This window comes from Centroberyx affinis, unplaced genomic scaffold (assembly GCF_046629955.1).
Source record: "Centroberyx affinis isolate AG114_WGS23_722 - 3 ecotype Tasmania unplaced genomic scaffold, CSIRO-AGI_Caff_v1 ptg005625l_1, whole genome shotgun sequence".
Lineage (NCBI taxonomy): Eukaryota > Metazoa > Chordata > Actinopteri > Beryciformes > Berycidae > Centroberyx > Centroberyx affinis.
This window is the reverse complement of record NW_027282831.1, coordinates 325,160-340,793: the sequence shown is the minus strand read 5'-3', so window position 1 is coordinate 340,793 and position 15,634 is coordinate 325,160. Positions and strand designations below refer to the sequence as shown.

General features: G+C 40.5%; 1 protein-coding gene across 1 annotated transcript; it reads right to left on the bottom strand.

Annotated features, from left to right (window-relative positions):
• On the bottom strand, positions 1-14,519 carry LOC139667546 (aminopeptidase N). The gene is made up of 23 exons (XM_071547031.1): positions 14,374-14,519; positions 13,274-13,371; positions 12,109-12,225; positions 11,658-11,844; positions 11,336-11,478; positions 9,425-9,561; positions 8,411-8,537; positions 7,034-7,188; positions 6,839-6,952; positions 6,587-6,730; positions 6,341-6,406; positions 6,032-6,097; positions 5,762-5,934; positions 5,514-5,593; positions 4,389-4,519; positions 4,226-4,281; positions 2,707-2,854; positions 2,505-2,596; positions 1,050-1,160; positions 776-943; positions 472-612; positions 259-340; positions 1-165 (listed from the first exon to the last, which is right to left on the bottom strand). The coding sequence occupies exons 1-23, from the start codon at positions 14,517-14,519 to the stop codon at positions 1-3; spliced, it is 2,847 nt and encodes a 948-aa protein (XP_071403132.1).
• Between the last annotated feature and the right edge of the window lie 1,115 nt (positions 14,520-15,634).

The following is a 15,634-nucleotide window of genomic DNA, read 5'->3' as shown; positions in this document are numbered from 1 at the left end:
TCAGTCAGTGTGCCGTACAGTCTGGCTGGTGAACCAGTCCAGCACCTCCTGCTTGTTCTGCTGTAGCCAGTTGATGTTAGCTGTGGTCTTCTCCAGGGCCTGCTGCACAGCCAGAGCAGCCGAACCGAACCCCGCTGCGCTGTTCTCCTCCTCAAACTCCTTCAGCTGCCGTTAACGCATAGGGGAAAACAGTTAGATAGTGGCTTGACATTCATAAATCAGCAAGGTAGAATTAATCTTTGCGAGCTCTGTACGTACCTGCCGGAGTTCAGCTGGAGTAGAGAAGCGCGCGGTGACTCCGCTGATCAGAGTGGCGAAAGAGAAGGAGCCCACCCCATATCTGAAAAAAGTTAACAAACTACTCCAAGCACTGCTATGGCTTGGCTTTAAAGACTAACTCCACACTGAAGCACTTTTTTTTTTAGTTGTAAATGGTTATTTAGTACTATGTAGTTCTGGAATAACACTCACTGTGTGAACATGTAGTTCCAGTTTTCCCTGACAAAGTCCCAGGCCAGCTCCTGTCCCTCTCTGTTACCGGCGACGGAGACGATGAGTGAGGTGGCGTCCTGCTTACGGATCATAGCTGGCTGTAAGGAGTAAGACAGATACCTGGAAGAGCAGAGAAGACAGGATAACAGGTATGATCAGACAAACACACTTAGGATGAGGACCTTCCATTCTTTAACCTAAGCCTAAAGTCCTAATCCTAAACTAGCCCTTTGTGACCGTCCAGAATGTCCTCACTTAGGAGGACTTTCTTCATCTCACACACCTCTTCAGCAGGTCTTGGTTGTTGGTGCAGGCCAGAGCGGACATGAGTTTGCTGGCCTCGCTGGCGACGGTAGCTTTCTTGAACTGGGACCAGCCGAACTCCCACTCTGCAGCGCCACCTGCTGCCACGGCGCTGCAGTACACCGTCGAACGCAGGTTGGGATGGATCCTGACAACACGATAAGGATCAATTGATTGGTCCAATAGTAAAAAAGAGTACTTTTAAAAGGGGGGAGCGTGTAACAATGTCATAGGTAGATAGATTGTGTACTAACACATTATGTTGAGGATCGTCCATCCACTGTTTGAACCATGTGGTAGTCAGATGTTGGCATTCAGGTACTCCAGTACTGCAGGCCATACGAATAGCATTCACCTGGTTGTACCTGCAGGGGAGGGAAACAGTGTTGAATCAGTGTAATCAGTGTTGACCAATTCTTTTTCTCTTGCTTCACTGAATCCGTTCAACTTTAACCTTTGGAAATCCAAGTATAACAACACAGAAACAAAGTGGTAGAGTTTTACCAAACTGTGGTAGGGTGGAAATCATTTTTATTCCATCAGGTATTGCTGTTCTCGGCGACTGGACTTGCCTATGGTAGGTTTTATGTTGTTTGTTCGTTCATCCATCACACACAATATCTTAGACACCACTCATACTATTTTGATGAAACTCGGAGAAACGATGAATCTCACCACTTCAGTGAGGCATGTTCAAAATACTGACTGGCCCATAGGGGGCGCTACAATTACAGATCAAAACAAAGTGGCATATTTGCAACTGATTGGCTGACTGACCTTTTACCTTTTGTGGGGGAAAAATGGCAAGTAAGGCTTTACTGTATCAATAGTAACATCAATAGCACTACGTCAATATATATAATAAACATTTCATGTAGTAATGTACATAATAAACATTCATTGATTTATTTCTACCTGCTTAATCCTTTTCAGAGTCATGGGCAGCTGGCACCTAATTCCATCATGCATTTGACATCACAGGTCCAATATATTGTTTAAATTGTATGTATATTTCTTCACGCAGGGTAGGTTGACTATAGCCTTATTTGCATGAGAATATTACCTGTGGACATCCAGTGATTTGTAACAAATGTGGAGATCATCAAGCCTGCTGATAATACTAATTCTTGTGTGAATTGAACTCTCAGTCATGTGTTTTTGGTGTGCAATGTCTTTTTCTTCTTCTAGATGCAGAATTTCTGTCCTGCTGTCATGGAAAATGGAGGCATTATAGGGGAGTCTACAGTGGCTGGTTTTGAATTTATTTTCGGTGTTAAATTCGATTTGCTTTGCTAAATCCGAAAGTGATGAATTTTAATATCTTGACCTTATACAGTGGTTATCTGGGGAGCTGGAGATTTCAGCACATTTTACAATCCAGTGGCAAATGCATTTCACAACACACAGAGGTTGGGGGGGTAATGCATTAATTGCATGAGGTCCCTACATAATACTAGTCCCAGGCAAAGGGATTGAGTGCCCTTGCTCATTTTCAGCAAAGTCCTGCTTCACATTCACAGCTGAGATCAGCCACACCAGCAACAGCTTGGATCAAGTGACACTGACAGCTCTTAAGTTATTTTTCACCTCAACTCTAAAACGTCTTTGCAGGCAGATTTGAACCTCTGACCTCTGCCTATTGTTTGTGTCAGCTCTTGTGTGTAGTGTGTATTGCAGAGTGTGTCCAGGCAGGAACACAGTACACTCACTGGTCGGTGTGTCCGTCTGGAACATGAGACCAGTCTGATGTCATGTTCTTGAAGTAGAGAAAGAGAGGAGTCACCAGCTTCTTCATGTAGTCCTGGAAGAATTTGATTTTATATTACTGTATTTTATATAAGCGGTTTAGTCTTGTTGAGTCCCCAAACTCTCTCTCTCTCTCACACACACACATAGACACATATACTGTACCTGCATAGGCTGATAGACCTCAGTCCGGTCCAACATGAGGTAGTAATAGTGCATGTTGTCCAGTGCAGACTGCCAGGGCATGTAGTCCGTCTCCCCAGACAGGTAGCTGGTGGTCCTCAGGGCGAGAGAGGTGTGGAGCAGCTTGGCCCTGCAGAGAGGAGGACAGCCACATGGTTTACACCATCTAATACTACTTATTATTAATATAAAGATAGAGGTGGGGATTCCAGTCACATGACTTGGACTCGACAGTCACAGTTTGAATTGCTTGAGATTTGACTTGATGCATGAAGAGAAGACTTGAGACTTGACTTGACTTGGGTTCTGGTGACTTGGGACTTGACTCTGACTTGTACTCTGACGACTTGAAAAGGTTTCTAAAGTCTTGACAAAAGATATTGCATTGAAAAGTCCTAGATATTTAGTTTTAAGATATTAAATTGATTCTGGACTCTTGATTTGTTCTGACAGCAAAGTTGACTCAGTCACACCTCTGTAAAGACAAAATAAAATACTAGCCTACTATATAATATTTTTAATTGTTTGGTTCAATTCATATTATATTTCATGATGATTCACAGCCTGCACAGGAAAAGGGAATTTCATCGTAGAGATAAAGTTGATAATGTGTTCCAGTGTGTTTTGGACTATAGGGATCAGGACTGAAAATAGGTCTTTTCCTGATTAGCCACCATATGGCAAGAGTAGCAGTGTGTTTTCATGTCATTTTGGTTTCACACCAAGTCTCAGGGAAAAGCTATATTCACTAAGTTTGGATGAAGGGCTGAAAAAGTTCCCTGCTGGTGTCTTTAATTACTCAGCTGAAGCAGTTCTGACATCTAACACAGTGGGGATTAGCTTCCCCCTGCAGAGGGAATTAAAATTACCTCCTTAAGAAATAGTGTTTACTGTATTCTCCTTTCTCCATACTCTACTGTTAGTGAAAGCAGTGTATTTGTATTAGTATTAGTATTAGTCAGAAGTGTGACCAAGTCAACTTTGCTCTAGTCCCAAGTCAGTGTCAAGTCTTGAGGCACAAGTCTCAAGTCAAGTCCATGTCATTAAAGTCAAGTCTCAAGTCTAAATGTAGAACAGCAAGTCAAGTCAGAACAAATCAAGAGTCCGGTATCAATTTAATATCTTAAAGAAAACTAAATATCTAGGACTTTTCAATGCAATGTGGTTTTAATAGGATAAAAACTCGGTAAGAGCATCATGAGTTTGATTTCTAGAATCAGTTTCAGCTTCAATAAATTCAATCATTCCATACAAATTCAGAAAACAGAATTTAAATTCAGTCGTCCGCTGGAACAAATCTCATCACTTTCAATCTGAGTCATTTACACAAACACAAGATCTCAAGTCAAGACTTTGGAAACCTTTTCAAGTCATCAGAGTCAAGTCCCAAGTCACCAGAACCCAAGTCAAGTCAAGGCTCGAGTCTTCCCTTCATGCATCAAGTCAAGTTTCAAGTCTGACTCGAGTCCAAGTCATGTGACTCAAGTCTAAACTGACCTACCTGGCCAGATTGAAAGCATCATCCACAAGTTGGGCTCTGTTGATCAGCGGTATAACCTGCAAAACACATGTTTGTGTGTCAAACAGGATATGAGGATATGATACAGACAATTAAATTCAATATAATAAAAGAAAGAAAGTGATCTGAAGCATTGTCTGTGTACCTGGTGCTCTGTATTAAGTTGTGCGAGGAGTCTCTCCCAGTTTCCCAGGTCGTAGTTGACCCGGTAATAACCGGTCACATTGACGTTGGCCAGAACCCAGTCACCACCGCTCCTCATCTCCAGGTTTACCACTGAGAGAGAAAATCAGAGGGAGAGAGAGATAGAGAATGAAAGAAAGGGGGATTAAAAGATGAAGAGTGAACATGCAAGACTCTAGTTATGTAACATGTTGATCATTACCCCTGAGTTATATTTATTCTGTATGGATACATACAGAGACGCAACACTTATATGTATGCTGCATACATATTCATCTTGGCTCAGAAATTCTGCAGATTTTTACTGCAGAGCCAGATCTTAGCATCTAGTTTGCATTTTTGCCAGCTATTCATGATGTTAGCTATTTTTGGTTGACTGCACTATCAACAGACTGGAAAATTGTAATATGGATATTTTTGGAACATCTGAAAGAGAAACTTGCAGCGGCACAAAATAGTTAGACATACCCCACAAGAACCTGGATGGCTATATAAAGTATTCTCTTATATTGCTGTCGTCATGTGAACCTCGTGAATTTTTCTGGTTTTCATGTTTTCATTTAACTGAAGGGTTACATGTTCCTCCATGGAGTGAGAAAATTTGGCTACCCTTGAACTTATGAAACCCTTTCAAACCCCCTGAAGAAGTCATTATCCATGTGTCTGTATCTGTGTAGCCCTTCAAAGCCAATCTCATTTTTATTTCATGCTTTTGCATAATTGGGACTCCACATATGTCTTCAGGTACCCTATAAATATTGATATTTTCACATCACTGGTGGCTCCTTTCCCTATTTTGATTACTCTTTGCTTCCTCAGAGTCTTGCCTCTTTTTTCCCATGCTATTGCTGTATTGCTCTTTACAGCACTGCAAATGTCCTGTGTAGAAATACAGTATTTGAGCATGCAGAACCTTAAAAGGTTTTGCCATAGCACCAGTAAGGGTTCTGCCATGGTTCAAGCCTAATTGGGTGTCATGAAATCCCAATGGTCGGGGAGTTTTTCTTCCCAGTACACACCTCTAGACTCAGAACTACAGCAGTATACTGTATGTTGAGGTACTGAAGCTATCCATGTTATTCCGTACCTGTCTTCTCCATCAGCCACCAGGAATCTCCTTGGACCTCACCTGACTTCATCCATCTGACAGGGATCAGCCACTCATAACTAAGGGGGAAAAAATGATGGATTAAACATGAATTCATGGCTGATTCATGAATGAGATGAGTGAAGAAGGAAAGGAAGGGAAGGAGGTAAGCCTTATTTTCAAGATGTTTCAAAGAAAAAAAAAAGATCCCCGAAGATATTTTGCAGTGAAGCAGCCATGTTACGCACTTGTAAGGCGACTTGACCGTAACGTTGGACTCTGGGTCCAGCAGAAAGTGCTTCTGGGATACGGTTCCCGTGGCGGTATCTATGGTAACCACGGGGAAGCCCATCTGCAGCACCCAGCGGTTCATGATGTCATGAACTCCACGAGGGAGGGACACAGCGTTGGCTTCCACTGCCTATCGACAAAGGTAACAGATAGGCTCTTCTAAAGATACATCTTCCAGCAGGTATCAGTGACTTGTAAAAGAGTGAATAATTCATTAAAGATCCTACCTTTTGCAGATGGGCCCACAAGTCTGACCCTACTGTGTTGCCGTAGGCAAAGTGATTGAGGTATCTCTGGAGGAGCAAAATACATCAAAGTTGAGCATACTGTCACAATTAACTTCATACTGAACAACATCATTACAAAGTGCAAATAATATAATTTGGATGGAGAGCTTGTGAAATTGTGATGGTCAAGCGTCTCATTTGTGATTACTACAGCAGAATAAAATGGAGCTAATATCACCATTCATTTTTCTGTCCTATTTTTGTATGTTATCCCATCCCAAATACATACATAAATAAATAAATACATACACTGAGTCCTTGGACAAAGACTGGTTCTGAGAGGAAATCTGACAACATCCTTAACACTGCTGCACCCTGAGGAGTCAGAGGGAGACACACAGACAGAGAGAAGCAAGAGATGAACTGTACCAGAGACTTGTGTAGGAGGAGAAAAGTTCTATCAGCGTTGTTGTAATTCCCACTGGTCGCCAATAGAGGCCGATAAAGCTCATGGATTACTTAGTGCCCCTTTAAGCTTCAGGCTCATCTGTGTACCTTGCTGTATGAGATGGCGTCAAACTGCTCAGTGATCTGGTCCGGCAGAGTGATGCTGTCCTCCTTAGAAGACAGCGGGTGAGAGGAGGCCAGGGCATCCACGGCAAACACCCTGTGGACGTCGTCTAGTACTATCAAGTCTTTCTGGAGTGGACAAGACGGAGAGGGAAATACACGACTCTGGTGGTTAGTTATGGAGATATAGACAGAAATACATAATTATGCACAGTTATGGACAGTTGGAGTCCTCACCACGTTCCAGGTAGGCTCGGCGTAGTCCGCTCCCAGGTAGGAGACATAGGAGGCAAAGCCCTCGTTCAGCCAAACCTCATTCCACCACCTCAGAGTCACCAGGTTACCAAACCACTGGTCAGGAGGAAGCAACGGCATCGATCAATCAGTCAATCAACTGATCAGTCATAGATAGATAGATAGATATCAGCTCACCATGTGGGCCAGCTCGTGAGCGATGATGGTGGCGGTGGTCTCTCTGTTTCTGTTGGAGGAGGTCACCGGGTCGTACAGCAGGTTGGTCTCCCTGTACGTCACCAGACCCCAGTTCTCCATCGCCCCGAAATAGAAGTCCGGCAGAGCGATTTGATCTGTGAGGCAGAAAATAAGCTTAGAGCGAGTTAAGAGAGACGAGAGGAACTGAACCTAAGATCTTCCTCTCTGGTTGAAGATGTGTTACTCTTAATGTATTAACTTCCCACTAATGTAATGAACCATTCACCTAATAACAATTTGCAAATAAGAGTGTAATCATCCTGTTCATGTAATGAAATTCCCACTAATGTGATAAAAATTACCTACTATTAACATAATAACCTTTTTCCTGTTAAAGTAATCGCTATTATATTATTGGTTTTATTACATTAAAGGAAGCTTGATATTTTTCAGATGTAAACCAATTACAGTGATCATACCTTATTAGTTAATTACTTAATTACTTAATAACTTAATATCCAAATTTGTGAATGAATGACAGTTATGTATTGAATTTTGATTATTATTACATTTTTGAAAACTGAAACTTTCAACTTTCTTGGTAAAGTAATAAAACTAATAAGGTAATGATTATTACTCCTAACAGGAATAAAGTTCAAACATGATTGGTCAGTGACTTTTATTGCATTAATGGGGCATTTATTATGTTAACAGGATTATCACACTATTAGCTGCAAATTGTTACTATGTTAATGGTTTATTACATTAATTAGGATGGGGTGGTTACAGTTGTGACACAGCTGTAATCACCCTCCTCAACCAGGCCTCCCAAGACCCCCATCCCAGCAAACACCCCCAATCACGCTCACACACACACACACACACACACCCAGACTGACTGAAACCTGCTTATTTACGCATGGACAGTAGCTATGTTCATGTGCACAGAGAACTCTGTTTTCAAACTGACATTTTTTTTTTTGGGTCGATGCCTGTAAATGTTACAAGGGGGTCAGAATAACCAGGTAAACTCATAGCCTCATACTGTGATTATGAGAAACCTGGTTAAGATGCCTGGCTCACTCCCATATTAAACTGGTTACTGTGGCATGGAAACAGCATACTGCTTTCACTTCTGGTTTTCACAGGGCATCAATCCAGTTGTGTGAACTACAGTGAGCAACCTCACATTTGTTCAATCTCTAGAAAAAAAGGGTATAATTCAAGAATAAAAAAGCCTATTCCACCACAAGCACTGACTGAACAGGCTGGAATAGAGTGTGAGCGGTGGGTGTGAAATGGCCAGCCACCGAAAACAATGGGTGCTCTGTTCACAGGCGGAAGGAAAACGAGGTGCAAACAATTTCATGGCCTCACCTGACTTGGACAGAGGGTAGGAGGTGTTGTAGTAATGCTGGAAAAAGTCCAGTATGGGTCCAGTCAGGTTGAGGGCGTAGTGTCCCTGTCCCGCCTCGATGGCCTTCCTGCGAGCCCAGATACGGATCTGCACAATAGCAATCTCCTATTATTATGTAGAAACACTTAAAAAAGATACAAAAGTATAGTGTTTATCACTGGGGATGTAGCTGCTTTTTAAAAAGGGACCGGCCTAAGTGACACAAAGTTAAGCAGACACTTTGTAGTAAACCACACATTTGGCAGTGAACCAAATCTAAACATCCATTTAACTTATTACATCACAGTACATTACCTTCACTAACCTCTCTCTCAGCATGTTTTAATTGCTTTTAGTGGCGTCTTTGTTGTTGCTGATGGTATTTGTTACATTGTCCTTATGTGTGTCTGTTATGCCTGTGCTACTTTACTGTCTTCTCTGAGCACGACTGTTTTTATTGGGTTTTTTGTTGCTTGCTGCATAGTCTCATCCTCTTGTCTCCCTGTTTGTTTTTCTTGTCATTTGCTCCAATTCTCCATCAAGGGACCAATTCTCCATCTTTTGTCTCATGCCAGGCTGTCATAAAATATGAATTTGCTTTAGATGACTTGTCTGGTTATATACTGTAAATGTTAAAACTATGTGGCTGTCTCTGCTGTCTACAGAATGTAAAAATTTTAGAGCTACGATCTAATAAAATGACTCTAACAGCCATGAAAAGAGACACTATCCAGTTAACGCACCTTTTTCTCTGAGAGCATGTCAATCTCATGTCAGCCATGTCTTGATAAGGTATACTGTATATAATATCAATGACAAACTGTATCAACACTATTAACTATACTGCTCGATACTATGTTTTATGTTCTCTATTATGTATTTGTAGCTTTTAACTGTCCAGGGACTACAGATGAAAACACATTTTCCTCTTCCGATGTGCGCTGTCCCTGTCAAATAAATGAAATGAAACACAGTGAAATGTTGCTGTCAGTTACCAGTGTGTCTCCTTGTTCAGCTCTGAGGTGCATGTAGTCGGAGACGATGAGGGCCAGTAAATAGGAAGACATCCTCTTGGTGGGCTCAAACCTGGTCTGTGTCACAGCTACCCCTTTAATACTGGTGTTAACAATCTCTGGGAAAAGAGCAAACACACTTGGATGGATTATAGACAGTGAAGGAACTTAAAGTGATACAATACTATTATTTTGTTTGGAAGAATATTTTGACTTTTACTCCATTTTCACAATTTGGTAAATGTTTCTGGATTGGCACTTCAAACAAACAACTGTATATATCCTCGTCAGTACAGAGTTTACTTAGAATTATCATCATTATCAATCATCTCGGAGATTTTTGGGGGATTGCAGATGCTGTTCATTGTTTTTTTTCTCTATCTGTATCTATCTACCTATCTATCTATCTATCTATCTATCTATTAGCTGTGGAGTACCTCAAGGTTCCCTCCTGGGTCCCATTTTGTTTGGTTTCTATATGCTCCCACTTGGTATAATTCTAGACATCATATTTCTCTTCTGTGCTATGCTGATGACACACAGTTGTATTTGCCTGTAAAACCCAGTGATACGAGTAGTGTGAATTGTTCTGAGAGATTGACTGTTATGGCCCAAAAGATTCATCATAACTTGGCCAAATAATTGTTCAGTCTTGTCTCGACAAGTTAAGAAATGTTTCTCTAATGTTAGGTCATTTCTAGCCATTTCTGACCGGAGAAGGTTGTTGCCTTTATTTAATCTCATATTGACTAGTGTAGCTGCCTGTAGTTTTACCCTAAATCTCTTTCTTGCCTGCAAATTGCCTTCACAATCCAGCATCCAGGCTTTTACCGAGCTAGAACTAAGAACTATGAATAAACCAGTGAACCTGCCTGAGGCAAAACAATTACTCCAGCAAACTCTCTATCCTCTTTTAAGATGAAACTGAAGAACTCATTTTTATCACCTTATATTTAACTGGTAACTTGTTGATGCTCTTGTTATGCTGCAGTATCATTGGTAATTTAATTGTTTGGAAACCATTATGGTTTCTGAATTTGGCTGACGGGCTTTAATAAGCATCAGCTTAATTATTAAGCATTTAGAGCCTTGCCTTTATTTGCTTCTGCAACAACCCAATTTCCCTAGATGGATCATTAAAGTTTAATCTAATCTAATCTATTGTCAGTAATTTTGCCACACAGTGCAGCACTGTGTGACTTTGAAAGGAGACTGCGCAATACATCTGCATCATTTCAGAGTGCAAAACTGTCCTGAAACAGCAGTAATTATCATATTTGGATTGCTGTATTCTGACATTTAATGATCACAAAATATGTTACTCTGTATAAATAACGTCAGAAATGTGTGATTGTTTTTTGGGTTTTTTTTGCCTATAATGATGATTTTGATGCTAAGACACTTTTCTATTCATGCAATATCACTGCTATTTTCCTCTGCCATTTTCATATAAGTGGTCTAACTAGTTTGCATGGTGTTGCAAGCAGGCACTAGAGTGAAAAGATTTGGCCGGCTAAAAGATAAAGCATGGAACACCAAGGATATTCATATATATTCCCATTATATCACATATATTTCCTACCAATATGGTGATTTACCATAGACACAGCTCATTGGCTGTGACTATAATCACCTGTTAAATTATAATTGTCCCCTGTTATTTTCCTACCAAGATGACCCTGTGGTGATGTAACAGAATACTATGAATAGATACTGTAGTCTCTGAAATTCTTATGGTTGGATATATTTAAAGTTTGAAAGCTCAGTTAATAGTGAAACTAGTTAATTGCTGTATTTGCCTATCTTTTTTTAAGCCCTTAAAAAATACAAATAGGATTCGTCCTCTGGATTTCTGCAAATGCAACTGTTCTGCTACAGGTACACTGCACTGACCTCTCTCCATGCCGTTGGACAGGGCCACAGTTCCAGGGGCGTGGATGAGAGTGATGTGGAAAACGGCTTTCATCGCCGGCTCGTCAAAACAGGGGAAGGTCTTCCTGGCATGAGTCGGATGCATCTGAGTGGTGGCGACAACCCTGCGGATGAAAAAAAACATCATATCCATCAACACAGCTGTTTGCTCACTGACTCTTTTACAGAACAGGGTACTGAATTTATGAGGTATGAAAATCATATTTATGGGCTAATAAGTCTCACTGAAACTACTTCCTGATTTCAAGTGAGGGAAGAAAACAAAGAATGAGAGAGAACTTACTTTTGGACTCCATCTTCTACATATTGGCTCCTGTAAAAGCCCGCTAAGTCGTCGGCTAGTTCTCCAGTGAATTCAGTATATAGCTGGTACCTCTGTCCTTTGGTTAATTTACCATTCAGTTGCAGAACCAGATACTGAGTCTTCGTCTGCAGCCAGGAAGACTTAATACCGGGAGCAAGCACACCGCCTGGGGAAGGAAGGGGGAAAGAAAACGAAAAGGGAAAGGGACAGAAAAAAAAAAGAAATAAGAGCTGTACCTAACATTTCGAGGCTTCCAAGAAATGGGAGAGAAGACAGAAAGAGAAATGGTTTGATTCTTGTTTTCCTTGCCTGTTTTTTCTTTTTTTTCTCTTGAGCAAAAGCGGTTTTAAGTGAATGACCAAAGCATGATAAATGTTGCACACAACCATCAATTGGAAATAGTTATTTTCTTTTTTTGTGTGTACTCTACCTGTAGCGGTGAGTGTGGCCAGGGGTGTGTTGTCCAGGCTGGTGTAGCTGAGCTTGTTGGAGTGGATGAGGATGAGATCTGTTTCTTCCACACACTTAAACTCTACAGTGGAATACCCTGTTGGATGGAAATAGTAGGACTATTAATGCTAATGATAAGGCTAATGCTAACAATAAATATTAAAGTAGGGGAAGAAGGATTCCATGCTGGACTCTGCTGGGCATGTGGAGAGGTCAACATGCTAACACTTTAGCATACACTATGTTGAGTGACAGTAGGCTCCATGCTAACACTTTAGCATACACTATGTTGAGTGACAGTAGGCTCCATGCTAACACTTTAGCATACACTATGTTGAGTGACAGTAGGCTCCATGCTATCACTTTAGCATACACTATGTTGAGTGACAGTAGGCTCCATGCTAACACTTTAGCATACACCATGTTGAGTGACAGTAGGCTCCATGCTAACACTTTAGCATACACTATGTTGAGTGACAGTAGGCTCCATGCTAACACTTTAGCATAGACCATGTTGAGTGACAGCAGGCTCCATGCTAACACTGTAGCATATGTTGAGTAGTAGACTCCATGCTAACACTTTAGTGAACACTATGTTGAGGGACAGTACACTCCGTGCTAACACTTAGAGCATATTCTGACAAAACTGAAGTAAGTCTTAAGTCAAAGTTTTCATATATATGTAGGCTATTGTTATAGTATATAGCTAAATTGAGTACAGCTAAACTAAAAAAAAAAAAGGGAAATCGTCAGAAAAGCAAACCAGAGGTGCCGTTTCTTTTGGCTCTACAAGGTCTAGTATCCATTTACTGACAATAATTTCTGTTAATTGAGACAGAGGTATAGCTATGCGAGATTAGCTCCATGCTAACACTTTTGCATAAATTATGTTGAGTGATAGTGGATAGTGGATAATGCTAGTGGCTAGCATTATCCAAAATAAGAAGACTGACCTTTTAGTAAGAAAAAGTTGTTAGTAGTAAATATTATATGAACTGTAGATTCCTACATTTAAAATAATGAAATATCACTAACTCAATATATCTGATAAAGCCAGGTTTATTTTTGGGGACCATTTCAGGTGAGCAACTACGTATTCATCCATTATGCAAGCAGTGCATAAATCCAGTGTGAGGCCTTCTCACCTGTGAAGATGTAGAGGCCGGTGGCGGGGTCGGGGGTGAGGCGGGGCCACAGGGTCACGTTGTAGTGGTCTGGGACCAACGTGGTAGGCAGACGGTAGCTGGGGAAAACAAGCCAATCAATAAATAGATAAAGACAAAATTTGAAACATTTACTATTTATTTTCAAAATGGCATCTGTAACAAATTACTAATAATACCTGCTCAAAATTGTAATCAGGAATGTAACCACTAGATTTTTTAAATTTAGTAACATAATCTGATTACTTTGTTAATTTAGAATTGCTTTATTCCAATAATCCATAAAATGTGTAGGTAAACTATTTATTCACATTTACAGGAGTGTTATCATCATCCACTATCACTTCATGTAACAGTGATTTATTTTGAATAGGCATGACTTGTGCTATGCTATAAAGAATGAAAAATTATGAAGGCTAGCTCACTGATTAACCTGTACATGCTTCCAGTCATCATGATATTGATGGTGTTTTCATGAATAATAAGAAATATTTCTCATGATGAATTAAATTCACAGATCGATTCACATGTTAACTCAATTTATGCCTCATTTGTAGTCTTGGTGGAGAGTGCATGATGCTATAATGATAAATCAGAGATGAGCTTTTAGCAGAGCTGAGGCTCAGAATATTGTCAATATTGCCCTTTTATTTAAAATCCAATCTTGTCCAGCCAGTGTTGTTTACCTCTGATATGATGGAGGTCCCCCCCTAGACAGCAGCTATGTTTTATTACCCATTAACCTGCAGTGAAACCTGCCTCACTCTGCTTCAAGGAGCTGCTCCACCTAAAACTATTTCATTAGTCTGGCTTTCAGTGGAGAGTTTTAGTGTCCCATGATGCTCTAAATGCTGTTTCAGAGGCTTCCCTACCCTGATAAGAATAACATTCTGTGAGACATAATATTATTATTATTACGAATATTTTATTTTTTGGCTAGAAAATCATCAAATTTTAAGATATGAAACTAAAACTAGCAGAAATCATCAGCTATTGGGAGCTCCAATCCAAAAGAATCAGTAATGTGTCTTAAAAAAAAAAAACCCATAGCGGTCAAACTCCAGTTCAGACCAATCTCCTACCTGTCCCAAGGAGCTGTGACATCATCACCATCCCCCTCAGCACCTATCAGGGCAATAGTCCACAACGTGACGATGGTTGCCATGGAGACCAGGGCTAAGATCACACACAGGACACCCAGCTTGCTGACTCGGCAGCCTCTCCCCATGACCTCGCAAAAAACACCACGAAGATGATAGAACTGCTACAGAAAAATACCTAGAAATAATAATGCCTAAAATGTTAATTACTGAAACTAAACTTCATGCTAAATAATCACTAAAATGCAAATAGGCCCGGTACTAAGTCTCACTAAGTCTCTGTGTTGCAGAATGGCAAACAGCAACAGAGTGCCAGCATTTAACTGCTGTTCCTCCCTGTCTATTTCTACATTACAGACTCCTCTCACTTATTGGAAGCGAATGGATGATGTATTGGGACGGAATAGCTAACCATCAGCTTAGCAGGGAGCGATAAGAGTGATGAATTATCCGCAATAATGTTTTATTGGACCGCCCAGGTGGCCCGACGAGGATGTTCACATGTGAAAAATGATAAATCACACTCGCAGCGGGTGTGAGGAGAGTTCACAGGAGTGTGACGTGAAGAGTTTTTGTTGTGTGTGTTATTGAGTTCATAGGTCACCGCTTAAACCTCGATATACCAGTCAGACAAAAATGCATGCATGACACAGGGAAACACAACAGAAGGTCATATAACAAATGTGTTTATTCCTTTTACAAGAATACAGTCCAATATTTCATAAATCAGCGGTGTTGAAAGTTGCTGCATTCAAATATCTACAAATATCCAGCACAAGTTGAGAATCACAGTATAAAAAAAGGTCAAAGTGGAAAGAGGAATGAGAGACATCCACACCAATATCCAGTTAAGGTAGGTAAGATATATTAGCATTATAGGATACTGAGGTGTGTGTGTGTGTGTGTGCATGAGCTCAATTTCCAAGGTAGTTTTTGTAATATTCTGTATATTCATATTCATAGGGATATTTGCTGGAGCTTATTTTGAGAAACACTTCAACTGTTCCAGCCCCTGTTCCTGCAATTATGATTCATCTAAAGATTTTTGTTCACTAAAACATAAAAGCAGAACTAGGACTGCTGCTGATTCAGGCTGACTAGGAGGAAAAGGAGATAGCCGTCATAACCAGGAAACATAAAGCTTTTGACTGAGCAATAAATAAAGGAAGGAGTGTCTTGTATTGGAATGCATGCTTGCTATAAATTATTTTGTACTGTGAGACTAATGGCATGATAGGAAATA

Excerpts from the sequence above, each read along its gene's own strand:
- LOC139667546 (XM_071547031.1), bottom strand. The coding sequence starts at position 14,519 with ATGGGGAGAGGCTGCCGAGTCAGCAAGCTGGGTGTCCTGTGTGTGATC. Across the intron at positions 13,372-14,373 it reads GTCACAGCTCCTTGGGACAG|CTACCGTCTGCCTACCACGT; the intron begins GTAGGAGATTGG and ends TGTTTTCCCCAG. Across the intron at positions 11,479-11,657 it reads GTAGAAGATGGAGTCCAAAA|GGTTGTCGCCACCACTCAGA; the intron begins GTAAGTTCTCTC and ends TTTCATCCGCAG.